Below are 16,654 nucleotides of genomic sequence, written 5' to 3'. Positions count from 1 at the left end.
TTTCTTTCCTATTTCTGATACATTTTCCAGTTTTCGGTGCCTCTGCTTGTAGGTGTCCTGGCATTGACTCCTGAACTGTTTCACAACTATTCTTTGGGAGTGGCTTACTATCATGGGAAGCTTATCCTGGTTGATGTGTGTGCATTTGCTCCTTTTCTAAGGGAGCAAGATTATGGGTCGGCTGAGTTTATAGAGATATTTGGACCAGTTAGCTCCTGAGGGGTGTTTGTTTTTGTTTTATGAGAGAGAGAGAGAGAAGAGAGGGAGGGAAAGAGTGTAAGCGGAGGGGACAGGCAGAGGGAGAGAGAGAATCGCAAGCAGGCTCCATGACCAGAGTGGAGCCCTATGTGGCGCTCGATCCCACGATCCCCAGATCATGCCCCCGGTGGAAATCAAGAGTCGGACACCACCCAGGTGCCCCCTGTTGGGTGTTTTTAAGTGCATCAAAGCAGACTGCCCTCTTCCCCAGGTCATGGGCCATGCTTTGGCCTTGGCTTCACTGTCGATCTTTTCCAGAAAGTGACAATTCCGTCTGCAGCTCTTCTCTCTAAGGGAGGCTCCAGGGTGGAGTCATTTCAGCCTTTGTCCTTCCTACCCTGCATTAGTGCTGGCAGAATCTAGGGTAGTGATGCCTATTTCTGAGGACCTTTTAGACCATCTGTCCGCGGCTGCTGTTCTCACAAAGCCGGGGGAGGTGTGGCTGCGCGTTCTACCCTTCCTTTCACGACCGGCCCTGACTTGGGGCACAAATTTAGCAACTGAGCCGCGGTCACAGCTGCAGGCCTCGCCAGAGCCACTGCCCCGCCCACTTCAGCTGTAGTGACCAGAAAAGAAAAATAATCAAGTCGTCCGTGAAACCCAGAAATCCTCCGTGGTGGGGGATGCTCTGGCCTGAGCATGGTTCCCAGCCTGGCCTTCCGCATCGGTCGGGTTGAAGAAGGACCACAGAGCGTTCTCACTACTTCAGAAACCGAATGAAAATCGGTATGTGCTGGAAAGGAGATGGCGCAGGCTTCCCAAAATGTAAATTTATTCGCCTTTGATTCAGAGGACACAGGCCTGCTCCTCGGTCATCCCAGGCTCATCAGAAGCTCTCTTTGGCACATGTATGTCTAAAACAATACCTGCCAGGGAATTATTAAGACAGTTTGATAAGAAAATGTTTCAAAATATGTTTTATGAGGAGGAAAAAAACCCATAGTGATTCCTTAAACTGGTGTACAGGTGGGGCAGCCCAGATATTCTGACAGCCAGGGCATTCTTCCAAACTGACAATTTCCCCAAGGGTGAGAATTCGGAAGGCTTGGTACTACTTAGCAGAATGCTAAGTTCAACAGCACCCCAGGTTTCAGCTGCCCCAAGATAACGTCCACTTCCCTTACCAGTAAGAAATAGCCTTTCAGGGATCTTTACTGCTGCTCGGTGAACCATTTCTTCTTCTAACGCAGCCGGGGCAGGACCACATCACCCCAGTTGGTAGGACGCTGTCCTCCTGGACATGCGCAGAGCAGCATTTGGTCCCCAGGCAGCTAAACACACCAGCTTGGACCTGTGTGTTCACAAGGAGATTGGTTTTAGACCAACCACTATTTTTTTTTAAAGATTTTATTTATTTATTAGACAGAGATAGAGACAGCCAGCGAGAGAGAGAACACAAGCAGGGGGAGTGGGAGAGGAAGAAGCAGGCTCATAGCGGAGGAGCCTGACGTGGGGCTCGATCCCATAACGCCGGGATCACGCCCTGAGCCGAAGGCAGACACTTAACGACTGCGCTACCCAGGCGCCCCCTAACCACGATTTTCTGATTTAAGCTCAGTCTGGACTCGGTTGTCTGGATGAACACTTTCTAACATAACTGTCCGTCAGAACAGTTTTTTGGTACTTGGATACAAAGAGCTCTATAGCAATTCAACAAGGTCTATGAAGATCAGTTGTCTGTGGAACAGCTAGAAGTTTCTTCTAATGCTAACAAAATAGCGACTAAGACTCTTACTTAAGTCTTGTTTCCCTCTCTCCTCCAGTGGGATGATAAAAATTGGAGGGATCCAGCTTGGGAGATGGGGGTGTTTCTCTGATACACCTGGATGTGGGCGCACAGGTTATAAAACGGGAGTCAGAATCACACAAACTGGTTACCTGGCTATGTGACCTTGGCCATGCTACTCAACCTTTCAGAGCCTCAGCTTTTCATCTTTAAGATGTGGCTGGGGTGCCGGGGTCGCTTAGTCAGTTAAGCATCCGGCCCTTGATTTCGGCTCAGGTCATGATTTTGGGGTCCTGGCATCGAGCCCCATGTCGGACTCCACGCTCAGTGCGGAGTCTGCTTGGGATTCTCTCTCCCCCTCTCCCTCTGCACCTACCCCTGCTCTCGCTCTCTAAAATAAAAAGAAGTTTTTAAAAATGTGGCTCATCCCCGCTGTGCAGGATTGTGATGAGGATGGAAGGAAACCATGTAACAGGACTAGCACGTGCATGTCCAGCTCCCCAGGAGGCTGTGAGGGTGCCGTGATGCCCGGAGTTTTTGCATGAGTGGTGTGGAGGCTGGCTCTGGGTCAGGAGCAGCCACCAGGCTAGTTTGGCACTGGCGGTGTTTTTACTTTTCCATCTTCCTATATGAGAAGCCAGTGATGAGTTAGAGCATGGAGCATTGTTTTTGGTGTCAGATGGGGTTTCACTGTCCGTCTTACCTGTCGGTCTTGCATATTTATTAATTACGTGGCTCTGTGGACCTATTTTCCCAGGTCTAAACTCTCAGAGCTGTTGTGAGAAAAAGCACTGATGCCATGAAGCCATGAAGTCCTGTATCTGACATGCTGGAGAGACTCAGTGATGCCGCCATTTTTACCCACATGGTCTTCCTACTGTAGAATAATTGCTTGTGAAAGGAACGGATGAGGGAGCAGTCTCATACGTGGGGGCATAGATACAAAGGGAGGCATTGTAACTTATTTGAAGGCTTAAAAGAGTAGACATCCAATAAGTCTTTATAAAAGGTATTGTTAATGATTTAGTAATATATCTGAAGCTTAATTTATGATCCAGGACATATGGTGGTTACATTATCATTTCCCGCAAGTTAGGTATACAGGTCGTTGATTGACTTTGTAATGGAGAACGCAGATTGGGTTTCAGGGTATTGAATACTTTATAAGGGATAGTAGATCAAGAAATAATTTACTGTTTTCTTACATTTGGGAAAAGTAAAATATATTTTAAAACCTTTAGTATGTCCTTAAGCAGAATTAGGCGAGGGGAGAAAGAATTAGAGTTGGATATGAAAAGAATAGCTGTGTCAGAAAATGAGACATTATATGCGTCCCAACCTACCAGTAACATGTAGCTTCAGAAGCAATGTCATGATGGCATTAGCCATTTGGGACCGAGGTAGACAGTTCTAATTTACTCCAGTGAGTTAGTCACCATCGTTCTCCTGTTATCTGTACTAACGGGTTATAAATCCATTTTAATTAAAAGCAGCGAGCAACACTTTGGGATACCACTTCAATAAGCATAACCCCATGTCTAATGCAGTATGACTTTGACACCTTTGAATGAAAAAACGATCCAGCTTTAGCAGGAGATGAATGAAGTTGACCGTTATCTGGTGAATTTAGGTTGTGTTTTCAATTCGGATGAGTTAGATCTCAAGGTGGATTTTGTATCAGAGTATTAGCTGTGGGCGCGGCCAGTGTACAGTGGACGATTTCCAGATCTACACCTCCCTTCTTTACAGGCTGGAGACTTACTGGAGGATGCAGTGAAGCAAAATCTCCCGTCCATACACATTGGAAACATTCACGGAGTTTAAATGGGTGAAACCATGATTAGACAATCCCTAAAATTAGAAGATTCAGAAGCTGTTTAGATGTTTTTGTTTTTTTTCTTTCTTCTTGGCTGAAGCCCTTTAGAATTACATGTTGGGTTCAGCCAGATACATTTGAATCATGGGGGATTTTTCATTAAAAGAGTAACTTATGTATGCTAACTAGTGCTTGAAGCAAAGTTTCCCGATCCTTTTAGAAATATGCCAAGGAGTATCAGTAGAATACGAATTCCTCTCATGCAAGGAAAGAGGCTATGCGTTTTAAAATGGTGATTCCCTCTAAAAATTTCCTTTTAAACATTTCCTCCTTCTCTGTGCAGATCATGTATAAAATGGCTTTTTTTAGGCAGAAGGAAGTTAACTGGACATGAGCTCTTCTGCACTAAAGAAATCTTTCATACCTCAAGCTGTGCCGCTAAGTGGCACGAGGATCACGAGGAGGGGACCTTGGGAATCATCTGGTCGACCATCTTATTTTACAGATGAGATGGGGGCAGGCAACTTGCCCGCAGCCTGTCTGTGCTGATGGCACACCCATGACAAGAACCCAGGCTTCCTGATGCCAAGTTAATGTGCTTTTTGCAATCTTGGTTGCCCTCTGTATGTCCTTTTTTAAAGCAGTTGGACTTTTTGGCATTTGCTGGATTTGCACATTTTGTTAAGTAGAAAATGACTAATTTTTTAATACATGAATGACTGAGGTGGAAACGATAGTGTGTTACAAAAATACTCGATGGCAGAACCTGAATAAACAAAATTGACTCCAAGTCGGTAGCCTGCTTTTACTCATAACGAAAAATGAAGCGTCTGACTATGTGTCCGAATGGCTTATAGCAAATATTTTTGACCTTTTAGAACAGAAGAATCGATAACGGAAGATGACAAGCGGAGGTATGTCTAGCATTGAAGCTGGCTTTAATTTGAATAATTTTGGCCATCCTCCATGGATTAATTTAACACACGGATATCATTTAACACTGTATATAGTACATTATCTGTAACATAGATTATACCCGGACAACTTCTGGCACAGAGAATACAGGTAGGAGCATATGATCTGAAAAAGAACTTGCCTCAGGTTCATAATCTTTGCTTTCAAGCAAGCTTGTGTTTTGTCCTGTGCACATGGCCTGTGCTGGTTTCTATCCTGTGGCCTTTGGATATGCTGTTCTCCATAACGGATGACTTCATTCATTCTCCCCACCCACTCCACCCTCCCTCGCCTCCTCTGGTGGACCGCAGCCTATTCTCATTACTCATTAGCTCTCTCCCCGCTCCTTTTGTGTTTGTATCTACCTCCAGGGAAATGTTCTGCGTGTCCATAGCACCTGCCTCCACGATGACCACTCTGAATTCTTGATGAATGTTGACGGAGTAACTGTAACATGTTACTCTGCGGATACTTATTACTGTACTAAATTACAAAAATCCCATTTCTTTTCCTCTTTCTTATTCCAAGTTAAATATCTAAAAATTCTGCTCACTCAACATAGCTTTCTTTTTTCATCTAGAGCTTCTTTTTAACATAGAAAAAATTATATTTCCAAGGGCAATAATGTTCCCAATTCTACTTTTGAAAAGTCATGAGTTATTTTAATAGTTCTGCAATTGTTGGCAGTACTCCATGCTTCTGTCACTTTCTGCAAATATAGAGTATCATTGACATTGGTCTGATTTTTCTCTCTCTGCTTCTTTTCATTAAGAAACTATGGAGGGGTATACGTAGGTCTGCCATCTGAAGCTGTCAATATGGTATCCAATCAAACAAAGACTGTACGAAAAAGTAAGTAAAATCGTGAGATTTACTTTCTCTAAAGATTTATTTTTTTTGTTTTGTGAAAAATATGAAATTTATATTTCAGCTTGCCTGACTCAACCTACACATTACTCAGTTGCAGTTAACCATGTAGAAAAACCATTATCTGCTCATCGTAATCATTTGCTGAAATTGCCACCTACCTGATGAGAGTAGTACAGAACAAAATTTAGCTTCTATTTGTGGCTATGTTCCATGGATTAAAAAAGTTTTTTGCCACGGCTAATTTAAATTTATTGTTAATTTCAGTGATGATCGGTATGACAATGAAAGCAAATGTTTCAGTAAGTTTATGGAGTTTTTGTAGAAATAAAGGTAAATTCTCATAACATCTTCCTGTAGTACACTGATAGCAGTCTGATGATTAGAGGAAAATCAATTGCATATTGTATAATTTAATGAAGTGAGGCCCCTTTTTGTTTCAATACGTAGTAATTGTGGGGCTAATGTTTGGACAATAGGCATGGACAACAGCAGCCTCAGAGCTGGCTTCTTGCTTAAACGTGTGGCTCCTGGAACAGACTGCTGGTTTCCCAACCGCTGTACAGTTGTCTGATGCATTGTTTTAAAGAACTGTTAGTATGTTTCATTTATGTACAGGCTCTATTGCCTTATTTGTAACGATATCATAGTCATTTGTCCCTCATTGCTGTTTCTCTGCATTCTGATCTGGACTAGCAAATACATATACGTCACTGCTATTTGTCATTTTATAGGGAACTAGGCTATGTTCTTTATAATCTGAACTTTTAACTTTTCTTAATTTTCCCTTCAAGATTAGAAGAAAATACCATGACTCCATAATCAAGAGGTACTGTATTTTTTCTAAATAATCGTATGTATTTAGCCTCGACGATGAATGAATGATAAATATTGTTGCTAGCTCTAAGAAATCTTGAACTTCAAGATTAAGGGGGGTCTCATCTTGTGGTTAAATCTATGAAATGGAGCATGTTATACTGTAAAGGGGTCTTTGATAATGAGGTCAGTTTTCTTTGCAGTTAATTTTATTTTTCTTTTCATTTTGGTTCAATTGCAGCCTAACTTATTTAATAAAAGCAAGCTAAGTGCTTGTTTAAAACATGAAGGTTTCACTCTTCATTGCCAAAAACTGAGGGGCTAAGATTTTGGACACGACAGATAGGGAGGTAGAATTATCCTGAGACAAGCAAGAACAAGGACAGGAGAAAGCACACGGTCCTTTATTAACCCTCTGTGTGCCAATTTCTACAAGATCCCGTGCAGCATTTCCATAGAAGCAGAAAGTCTCCGTTCATCTGGTCCAACGACGCACAAGATGCTTGGATCCCCACTGCCTCTCGGTCTTGCTGATGGACAGCCGGCCTCTTTTGAACGTCCCATGATCAGGAATGCCCCATCTCCTGAGATAGCCCATTCTCTTTAGGGAGTCAGACAACCTTGGATTTGAATTCAGGCTCTTTCACTTACTAGCAGGGCAAGTTACTTCCCCCTCGTAGCCTCCATTTTATAATCTGTTAAGGACTTGAAGGTGTTGTTAGGATTCAATATGAAATAGGTGGTTGGTTTTGTGATGTTGTTAGGATTCAGTATGAAATAAATGGTAGTTCCAGTGATCGTTGTTTTCATTGTCATACTATTCTGTTCTGTAATGAGAATCCAGCCTTTGGCAGACCCAAAGCAAAACTGACTTGATACAGAACCCACTTCTTGCTCAGAGCCAGTTCCTGGAGTTGGTGTTTGGGATGGGGAGGGGTCACAAAATAAGCTTACAGATGAAGACAGATAAGCTTTCACGCTGGGGGAGAGGGACACAGAGACTGTAAGCAGTTTTTTCCTGACAAGAAATACAACAAACTTGGGTAGCCCCTTCTTCGAAGCCTTTCTCCTCAAGGTGAAAGCACTACGGGTCTTTATTCCCTAGTGCCCATGACCACATTATAGAGTGTTGAGTTTCTCTTTGGGAATTTGCTGGAGATTTTCTGTTGCTAGTATTTTTAAGAGTTCTAACCCTTCAGGTTCCCTTTCCAGTTTTCCACTGTGCAGAAGTACTTTTGTTATTTGCCACAAATAGAAAAGATAATCTAGCTGAAAGCAAGCATATGTTACCCTTCTGGAAAAAGGTTGCATTTCAAAAAGCATGGGAATAGAGTGGAAAGAGGTGTCATGTAGATAGGTATCAGGAGGTGCGGTGGCTCTGTCACTAACACAGGACCTCAGAGGAATCCCTGATCTTCTCTCAGGCTTTCTCAAATTCGGTTTTCTCAGGAATGGTTGGACAACATGGTTGTTCATCTTTGTGCGTGGATCTAAAATTCCCCGATAACAATTTAGCAGTCTTGCTGGTCAACCAGCCCACAACCTTAGACTGCTAGCTAAAGCATCTCTTTATTGCTCATGACTATAAGTTTATATTATTTTATTGCTATCCCTCTCCCTTTGAATACCCTGAAAAGTGTTCTCAGTTGAAAGGCTGTTCTTTTTCCATGGTTGCTAAGTACTGTGGTAGTTCACATGTCTGAGCTCATGGCTTTCTGGGCTGAAGTTATTGGACAGAGGGGCACCTGGGTGGCTCAGTCAGTTAAGCATCTGCCTTCAGCTCAGGTACGATCCCAGGGCCCAGTGGGGAGCCTGCTTCTCCCTCTCGCTCTGCCATTCACCCTGCTTGTGCTCTCTCTCAATAAACAAACAAACAAACAAATCAATAAAATCTTTTTAAAAAAGTTATTGGGCAGAAACCCTGAGGAGAAGACTGTCTTTTGCAGAGGAAGCTATTTTTTGGAAAGGGTCGGAGACACTTGTTTTGACCTAACATGTCAAATCTCTCAAAATAATGCCACCGAACTCCCTCAAGGACCAGAGTTCAAAGTTATTTTGGTGACTTTCTGAAACAAATTGGGGAATGATTGCAGAATCTCTTACAATACTTACATCATGGTACAAACGTGTAGTTTCTTCTACAGATGACTCTCGGGTGAGCGTTAGGCCCACCTAGATGTGTGGGCAGGGAGGAGCTGACGTGGTGCTCCCAGACGCCCGTGGAGGGACTGGCTGGCGCGGATTCCCTGGGGAGAGCTGGAGAGAGCCTGGATGGCGACCCCTCCCCCAGCAGGGGCTGACCCAGTAGCGGAGGGCTGACATCACAGCCTGAGCAGTCTGTATCTTTAATTTGGGTGATGTCGGTCTGGGCATTATCACATCATATTTTAATTCTAAGTTCATCAGTCTCTCTCCCCACTGCCCCTTGTCTCTTAATATAAAGTGTCATCAGTGCTTAGCGCTGTGCCGGCCATGTACTCAGTCTTAAGTATTGAGTGAATCTTGAATGTGTGTTTTACTGAAAAGAAAAATAGTAAATAATTCATAGGCTTAAAGCTGATTTTTTCCCCCTAAGTTGTCCTTTGTTAAGTTTGCTAACTCTTTTCCCTCTTGCTGTCTATTGTCTTCACAGCTTGCTCATTAAGATTTGGAAGGAATTGCACTCCACGGGCCGTCATGATGTGCTCAGAAATTTCCAAGGACATTCTAAATAGTCGCCCGCTCCGCCTCCCCTCCCCACCCAAATTCTCAAGTCTGTAGTTGACACCGTGGGTACATGTTGAATGTTGTGGTACTAGAAGGGAATCGGGTAAACAGTACATGGGTATCTGGAACTTTCTGGGGTCCTCCTGCAAGAGACAAGCTGACAAACCGTTGCTGTCTGGAGCTGGCCTGCTGTGTCTGGTGGTGTTTTCTCCCTGGCCATTCAACACAGCTCATGAAAATCATGTCTTTTCACTGATACTTTTTTGATAGTTTTTATATAATGAAATCCGTATTCTATTTATAACTTCAGCTAAGAAGGCACTATAAATGAACTCCCTAAAGTAATATATTTGTGGGTTACCTTTCACTATTTCTACGTTACATTAATTTTTAGCTGTAAAATGGTTAAATTGATTCTTACTGTTCTCTTTTTCCCTTTTTTACTTTTTGGTTTTCAGCTTTCTGTAAGTGTCAGAGAATGTCTTCTATTAGGAACAATGTATGACCTTGCAATGTTGAAAAATAAGCCACCAAAATTTGCATGCCCTACACACGTTTTGATTAATTTTCCATTTTCTTTAGTCGAAGGCCGATGTCAGCACGAATCCTTCGCAGTCATTGATTCTCTCCTTCTCCTTTGTGGGATCCCGGCATCCCCATCGTGTTAATCCTATCCTATTTTCAAGGACTTGTGACTGATGGTTAGTGGGGTATTTGGAAAGCTCTTAATTTGAGGATAATCACGTGTAGCCATTTAGTACTGCAGCGTAGATTACTCGATTTACCAATGTATTTCAACAATTAAAACATTTTTATCCCTCTTTACCTGGATTTCGTCATTGTTTTTTTTTAAAAGATCACTTTGAAAGAAGTCGCACATGGCATTGTGGTATCCAGATACTATAGCAATATGTAAAGCTAATGAATAAATAGGTTACCTTGAAAAATCAAAATTTTTCATAAGAAGATTATCTTATAAATCTGGTCCATATGACAGCCGTAGGGATATCAAATTGGGAAAATATCGAGGTGATTTTCTGAGCAGGTGGTGAGAGCTGAGCCTCGGATCTTGCTTGGAGCGGTTGCTGGCTGTACCCGGGCTGTGATGAGCCATGGGACCCAGCTCCGAGGAGAAAGTAAAGCAAACCTAGGAGACCTGCTTGGTCCTAATCGCTGTTGTCAATATTTTATTAAGACAGTTGATCGGGAGGAGGTTCAATATGGCAGTGTAAAAGGCTGCTGGCCTCATCTCCTCCCACGGACACGACACAGCTCCAGCTACATACGAAGGGCCTGCGGGCTAGCTGGACAGCAGCTCCGCAGCAAAGGGTAAAAGGGCCATCTTGAGATGGGTGGGAGGGGCGGGGGCGTGATCGCGCAAGAAACCCCAGTCTAGGCACAGAGACCAGCAACTGGGAGGGATCTCATTAATACAGAGCTGGTCCCTGAGGAGTGAGGGGTCTGTGCGCCACATCAGACACCCCAGCCCTTGGCAACTGCATCGGAGGGATGAGCCCCCGAAGCACCTGGCCTTGGAAACCCACAGGGCTTACCGCCAGGGGAACCACAGGGCTTTAGGGAATGGACAATCCACTCTGAAAGGGCTCACGTATAGACCCCCTCATCCCAGGACCCAGCACAAAAGTAAGTTTGAAAGATGCCCAGAGCACATGCTTGGAGAAACATTTGTTAATCTTAGAGTGTCTGCCAGAGAGACAGGAACCTGTTGGGACACTCTGGGGACAGAGGTGCTGGCCAGACACCATTTTTGCATTCTCCTTCTGCCTTGTGGGACTAGTGCTGGTAGGTGCTGGCCATTTTTGTACACCCCCCCCACAGAAGTTTCCTGCCCGCCCCGCCCCCCCCCCCCCCCCCCCCCCCCCCCCCCCGCCATGCACCACAGCCAAGGCTAACCCTGCCCTGGGGCCGGGGAGGGGAGTACTTTCCCCCATGGCCCACCCTGCCAGCCACAGGGCATGTGCAGCCCACACCGGGGACACCCCTTGAGCCCCTGGCTCTGGTGGCCAGGGAGGATTGTGCTTCTGGAAACCCTGGGCCTGAAACAAACAGAAGTCCTTGACAGGTTACCACCCCCAGGCCACTGCACAAACAGCAGGCTGAAACAACCCCTCCTCCCCAGCATTCATGTGAAAGAGGCATATTTTCTCGTCCTGAGCTTCTGCCTGAGGGGCAGGCTTCAGGTTTGCCATATATTCCTAGGCCACAGAGGCGTCCGCAGGGAAGATGGGCAGGGAGACAGCCATATTAGTGCTCTCCCGCGGCCGCAGAGCAGCTCACTGATGCCTCCCTAAAAGGAGCTTATATACATCTAAAGCCACAAGCTCTGCACTTGTCGCCCTGGGGACACCTCCAGATTTCTTGGTCTGGAAGTCAGCAGGGCTCAGGACTGCAGACCCACAAGACTGTGTCTGTTTACATACCTTGAAAGCTGCTGCCTGTGGATCTGGCTTACTCCATACCTGAAAGAACTAGAAAAAGAATAAATGAAGCCCAAAGTTAGTAGAAGGAAGGACATAATAAAGATCAGAGTGGAAATAAATGAAATGGAGATGAAAAAGATAAAAGATCAACGAAATAAAGAGCTAGTTGTTTGAAAAGTTAAAACTGATGAACCTTAAGCCAGGCTCGCCAATTAAAAAGACAGGGCTTGAATGAATAAAATAAAAAATGAAAGAGTAGTTACAACTGATACTATGTAAATACAAAGCATCATAACAGACCACCACAAACAGTTGTATGCCAACGAATTGGACAATCTGGAAGAAATGGATAAGTTCCTACAAACATACAATTTTCCTACAAACATACAAACAGACTGAATCTTGAGGAAGTAGAAAATCTGAATAAACCAATTGCTAACCAGGAGATTGAATCAGTGATCAAAAACCTCCCAGCAAACAGAAGTCCAGGACCAGATGGCTTCACTGGTGAATTCGACCAAACGCTCAAAGAAGATAAAATACCTATCCTCAGACGAGAACGCCACAGAGAAGAAAATTAAAGACCAGGCCAATAACCTTGATGAACATAGATGCAAAACGTCCTCAACAAAATACTAGCAAAGCAGGGACGCCTGGGTGGCTCAGTGGGTCCTGCAGCTGCCTTCGGCTCAGGTCATGATCTCAGGGTCCTGGGATCGAGTCCTATGTTGGACTCCCTGCTCAATGGGGAGTTTGCTTCTCCCTCTCCCTCCATGCCCTCTCTCTCTCTCTGTCTCTCAAAGAAATAAAATTTTAAAAAAAACACAAAAACTAAACAACAGTACATTAAAAGGATCGTACGCCGTGATCAAGGCTGCTTGATCTCAGAGATGCGAGGATGTCAACGTCCACACATCAGTCAATCTGGTATATCACGTTAACATTAAAGATAAGCTGTTGTGTGGAAAGAAGCACGAATGATTGGCCAGGAGACTGCAGGGCAAGTGCGGAGGGAGAGCTGCCTTAGTCCCTCACGACTCAGCCCTGGCCCCCAGTCTGCACAGGCAGTGTGACTTGGTTTCTCTGGAAGAAATTCATAGCCCTGTGATAAATTCCCCCCTTCACTTATGTTTGTTTCTGTCCCTGGAAACCAAGACACAGTCTCACTCTTCCATTTACACTGCCTACCACCCTGGTCTCCACTCTCACGGACATAGAATTTTATAAAAGCCTGTGGAACTTTAACATGAAAAAAATATATATTGAAGTAAGAGTCGGTAAGACATGGTCCTAATACACACAGTCCTGTCCCATAATGGCATTTAGGGGGGACATCAGCAGCTTATCCCATTAGGGGGAGCAGATTACTTTTGGAAAACTTTTAATTTTGAAATAATTTTAGATTTACAGAAGAGTGCAAAGTTAGCACAGACCATTGCTATATGCCCTTCACCCAGCTTCCCCTACCGTGAACATCTTACATAAACTTGTCAAGACTAAGAAATGAAACATTAATGTAAACCAGACTATAGCCTTTCATTGGATTACTCTAGTTTTTCCACAAATGTCCTTTTTCTGTTCCAGGACCCAATCTGAGATTTCATCCCATTCCCTTGTATTTGGTCGTCCTGTCTCCTTAGTCTTCCCGTCCTGACGATTCCTCAGTCTCGCCTTGTTTTTCGTGACCCTGACCCTGAAGCCTCCTGATATTTTGTAGTATTTCCCTCCATTTGGATTTGTCCGATGTTTTCTTATGATTAGACTGGGGTTATAGATTTGGGGGAAGAATACCACAGAGGCGATGTGTCCCTTCATCACCTATCCCATCTCACGATTTCACCATCACTTGTTGCTGGCGATATTAACCGCAATCACCCGATAGGTTAGGGGGACATCTGTTAGGTTTTTCCGCTGTAAGGTTTCTAGTTTTTCTTTTCCAAACTCTGCCCTTTATAAGTGAGTCACTAAGTTTATAGCATACTCAAAGGAAAGGAATTTTTAGACATTTGTTAAAAGCACTACAGTCATAAGTATTTTGAGGGAGATACTTGGAGACCCCAACGATGTCTGGTTTCTCCTTAAAGGTTTGCCCACGAATTTGAGCATTCACCCTCGGGTGTTGCCTGCAGCACTGATTACTGTGGTGGTCTGGTGGCGATAGTCTGCTTCCCTCGTGCCTTCACGTGTCTTCTCTAAGGAAGATTTACCCTCTCCCCTATTTACTTACTTATTCAATCACTTATTTATATCAGCATTGGCTCATGGGTATTTAATTTGTTCTTTAGGTTATAATCCAATACTGTCACTCTTGCATTGCTCAAACTCTTTGAGCTTTGACCGTTGGTCATTTGTTCAGGTTGGTTCTTGACATGGCCCGAACTTCCTCCCAACCCCCCACCTTAGATTGACTTTTAATAGCAAGCTGGCCTGTAAAATAAAAATCCAATTAAAAAGTTAAAACATATTCCTAAAACTTCATCAAATTTTATTATAAATGAATAGTGTTTTCCATATTATGACAAGTCTTAACATTTTCCTTCAACTAGACGTTATTTAAATTTAGAACCTTGTGATTCTTAACATGCTAATAATACTTGCCACCCACTTACCTCTGTCTTAAAGCTAATGATTATAATCTCTATTAAGTACTTTAAGAATCTTGAGTGAAAGACTTAAAGAAGGAGAACTATTAACATTTAAGATCTTTCAAAAGAAAAGTGAGAGATTAGCCAAGCCTTAAAAATGCCTGAAATTTAAGAAGTAACATCTTTTCAAACAATATATCCTGGTTCTTTGCAAGATTATTATTAAAAATGTATATATATCAGGAGAGGTGAGTTTGAGAGAATTTCTGATTAATAGATTAGAGAAGGTTTTCTTAAGCAACTTTCTAAGCTAGGAGACATTTATTCCTAGTCTTAGTTAAGAAAGACTGCTTGAGTTTGGTTTTGGAAGATACTGCTTGAATCTGGAATGGAAAAGTGGGTTTGGCAAGTACAACCAACTTCTGCGGTGTTACGGGAGAATGGCAGGCCTATAAACTGAGTTCTCGAAAGTGATCTGGAGGGGGCTTTGGGGAGAGAGGCAGAATGATACAGGAGGTTAAGTCAGCGCAAGGGAGAAGCTGTCTTTGGGTGTTTGAAATGGCAAGAGCTTGAAGAGGAAAAGAAAACAGTTTCAGTTTTGCAATGGGAGCAGGGTTATGGGGAATTTCAGGAGGGAGAAGTTATGTAAGAGACCTTCCCAGGAAGATATTTGTTTCTTTATACTTGATACATGCGATACATTTAAGAAGTACAAAGTGATGTGCTTTTTCCATAGATTGCGTTCCAATACCCGGTTCTGATTTTCAGTTGCTTATCAACCATCACCGGTCAAGTTCTTGCTGTGTCGCAGGTGGGTAGCGGTTACTAAGTGTGTGGCTGAAAGCCCCAGTCCCTGCATCGTTGGCTCTTTAGAATAGTCGGGGGGGGGGGTGCTGGGTAACCTGCGATGTACGTACAGAGCGGTGCCCGGTGTTGGCGTGGATTACACCGGGAGCACAGAACAGGAGCAGCTGAGTCAGACGGGTGGGTTAGGAAACACTCCCCAGAGGGCAGCCCCTGCAGAACCATGTGGGAGAGGGTGAGTTGGCCGGCTGGAGGTGGGAGAAGAAAGAGACTTCATGCAGAGAAGGCCCTTGGCGTGTCCTGGGAACTGCTAGGAGTTCATCTAGGTGGGAGCTGGTGGTAATAGGGTGGGAGGGGTGACGAGGTGAGCTGGTGAGGTGTGTCATGAGCCATGCTGGAACTTCGGAAGGCTGTGGGAAGCCCCTGGGGAGAGAAGCAGTCACGGAGCTTCCGTCTGGGTCCATTTACCCGTTGTCTGGGGCCACCGGAGGGTTTGCTCTTGCTGTCTGCTCCAACTCCTGGTTTGCGGGTCTCTGTGCAGGAGGCATGAGTAATACTGTTAATAATAGCATTTACTATCATAGGAATTTATAGTACTATAGGTCTTTCTGGGGGAGACCACAGAGTAATATTATTAATAGTATTTACTGTAGTAGAAAGTATTTACTATAATAATTACCAGTAATAGTAATACTACTAGTTGTATAGGGTGAAAGTGGGGCTTTCCCATTTAATCGATAAGACAAAATACTTGGAGTTCCCAGACACAGTGTGATTTATGGAAAGGTGGGAGAGAGAACTGAGAGTTTGATAAGGTTTGTCTTCTACAGGAGACTGCATCTTCCAGACTGGGAGAGGTGGCTGCTTATCTGATGCACAGGAACCAACACAGAGAGTCAAGGAAAATGAAGACACATAGGCATCCATTCCAAATGAAAGCTTCCGTCAAGAATATCAGAAACACTGGGGCGTCTGGGTGGCTCAGTCAGTTGAGCAGCCAACGCTTGGTTTCGGCTCAGGTCATAATCTCCCCGTTGTGGGAACGAGCCCCACGTCGGGCTCTGTGCCCAGCGGGGAGTCTGCTTGCGATTCTCTCCCTCTGTCCCTCTCCCTGCTCTCTCTCTCAAGTAAATAAATCTTAAAAAAAAAAAAGAATATCAGAGACTTTGCTTTAAGGCGGCACCATGCCCCTCCCAGCACCAGGTACAACCAGGTGCCTAGTCATTAGGTTTTTGATAATGTTGAGGTCATCCTGTTGTTTCATGAATTTCTCCCATTTCTTTTTCCACAAAACCATTCCATTCAATGAAGTCAAACTTCTTTGTCCAGTGGAGACATTAATACTTAGATAACTTTGCACTCGGTCACATATTTGGCTTATTCTCTAAATATTTAATATTAAAGTACTGCAGGTGCCTTAGAAGACAGGTATATTCTTGTACATGTGTATACGATTGTATATTCTTTTCCATTCTTAGAATTGGGCCCCATAGACCCACACTATGAAGACATGGCCTTATGTTGGTAAGTGAAAGCAAAATAATCTGTGGCTCTCTCCCAGACAAGGAGCAACTGGGGGGTCTTCTCTAGAGCAGTAGTGCCTTTGAGACAATTTGAAGGCCTTTGGCAAGTCATTTGGTTTTTCTGCACCTCCGCAAATTCCAATGAATGGGACAAAAAT

The 16,654-nt window shown here is 43.9% G+C and overlaps 1 protein-coding gene across 2 annotated transcripts in view; it reads left to right on the top strand.

Annotated features, from left to right (window-relative positions):
• CUNH12orf75 (chromosome unknown C12orf75 homolog) overlaps window positions 1–9,968 on the top strand; it is a 36,034-nt gene extending 26,066 nt beyond the window's left edge. For both annotated transcript variants that reach the window (XM_057316440.1, XM_026499758.4), the window contains 4 exons: window positions 4,679–4,714; window positions 5,527–5,606; window positions 6,416–6,450; window positions 9,070–9,968. In XM_057316440.1, the coding sequence (XP_057172423.1) occupies window positions 4,679–4,714; window positions 5,527–5,606; window positions 6,416–6,420 (121 nt within the window). In that variant the 3' untranslated portion in view covers window positions 6,421–6,450; window positions 9,070–9,968. The remainder of the gene's footprint in view (window positions 1–4,678; window positions 4,715–5,526; window positions 5,607–6,415; window positions 6,451–9,069) is intronic.
• The last annotated feature ends 6,686 nt before the right edge of the window (window positions 9,969–16,654 follow it).

Source organism: Ursus arctos, unplaced genomic scaffold (genome assembly GCF_023065955.2).
Source record: "Ursus arctos isolate Adak ecotype North America unplaced genomic scaffold, UrsArc2.0 scaffold_21, whole genome shotgun sequence".
Lineage (NCBI taxonomy): Eukaryota > Metazoa > Chordata > Mammalia > Carnivora > Ursidae > Ursus > Ursus arctos.
The sequence above is the reverse complement of the archived record's forward strand: the minus strand, read 5'-3'. Positions and strand labels throughout refer to the sequence as shown.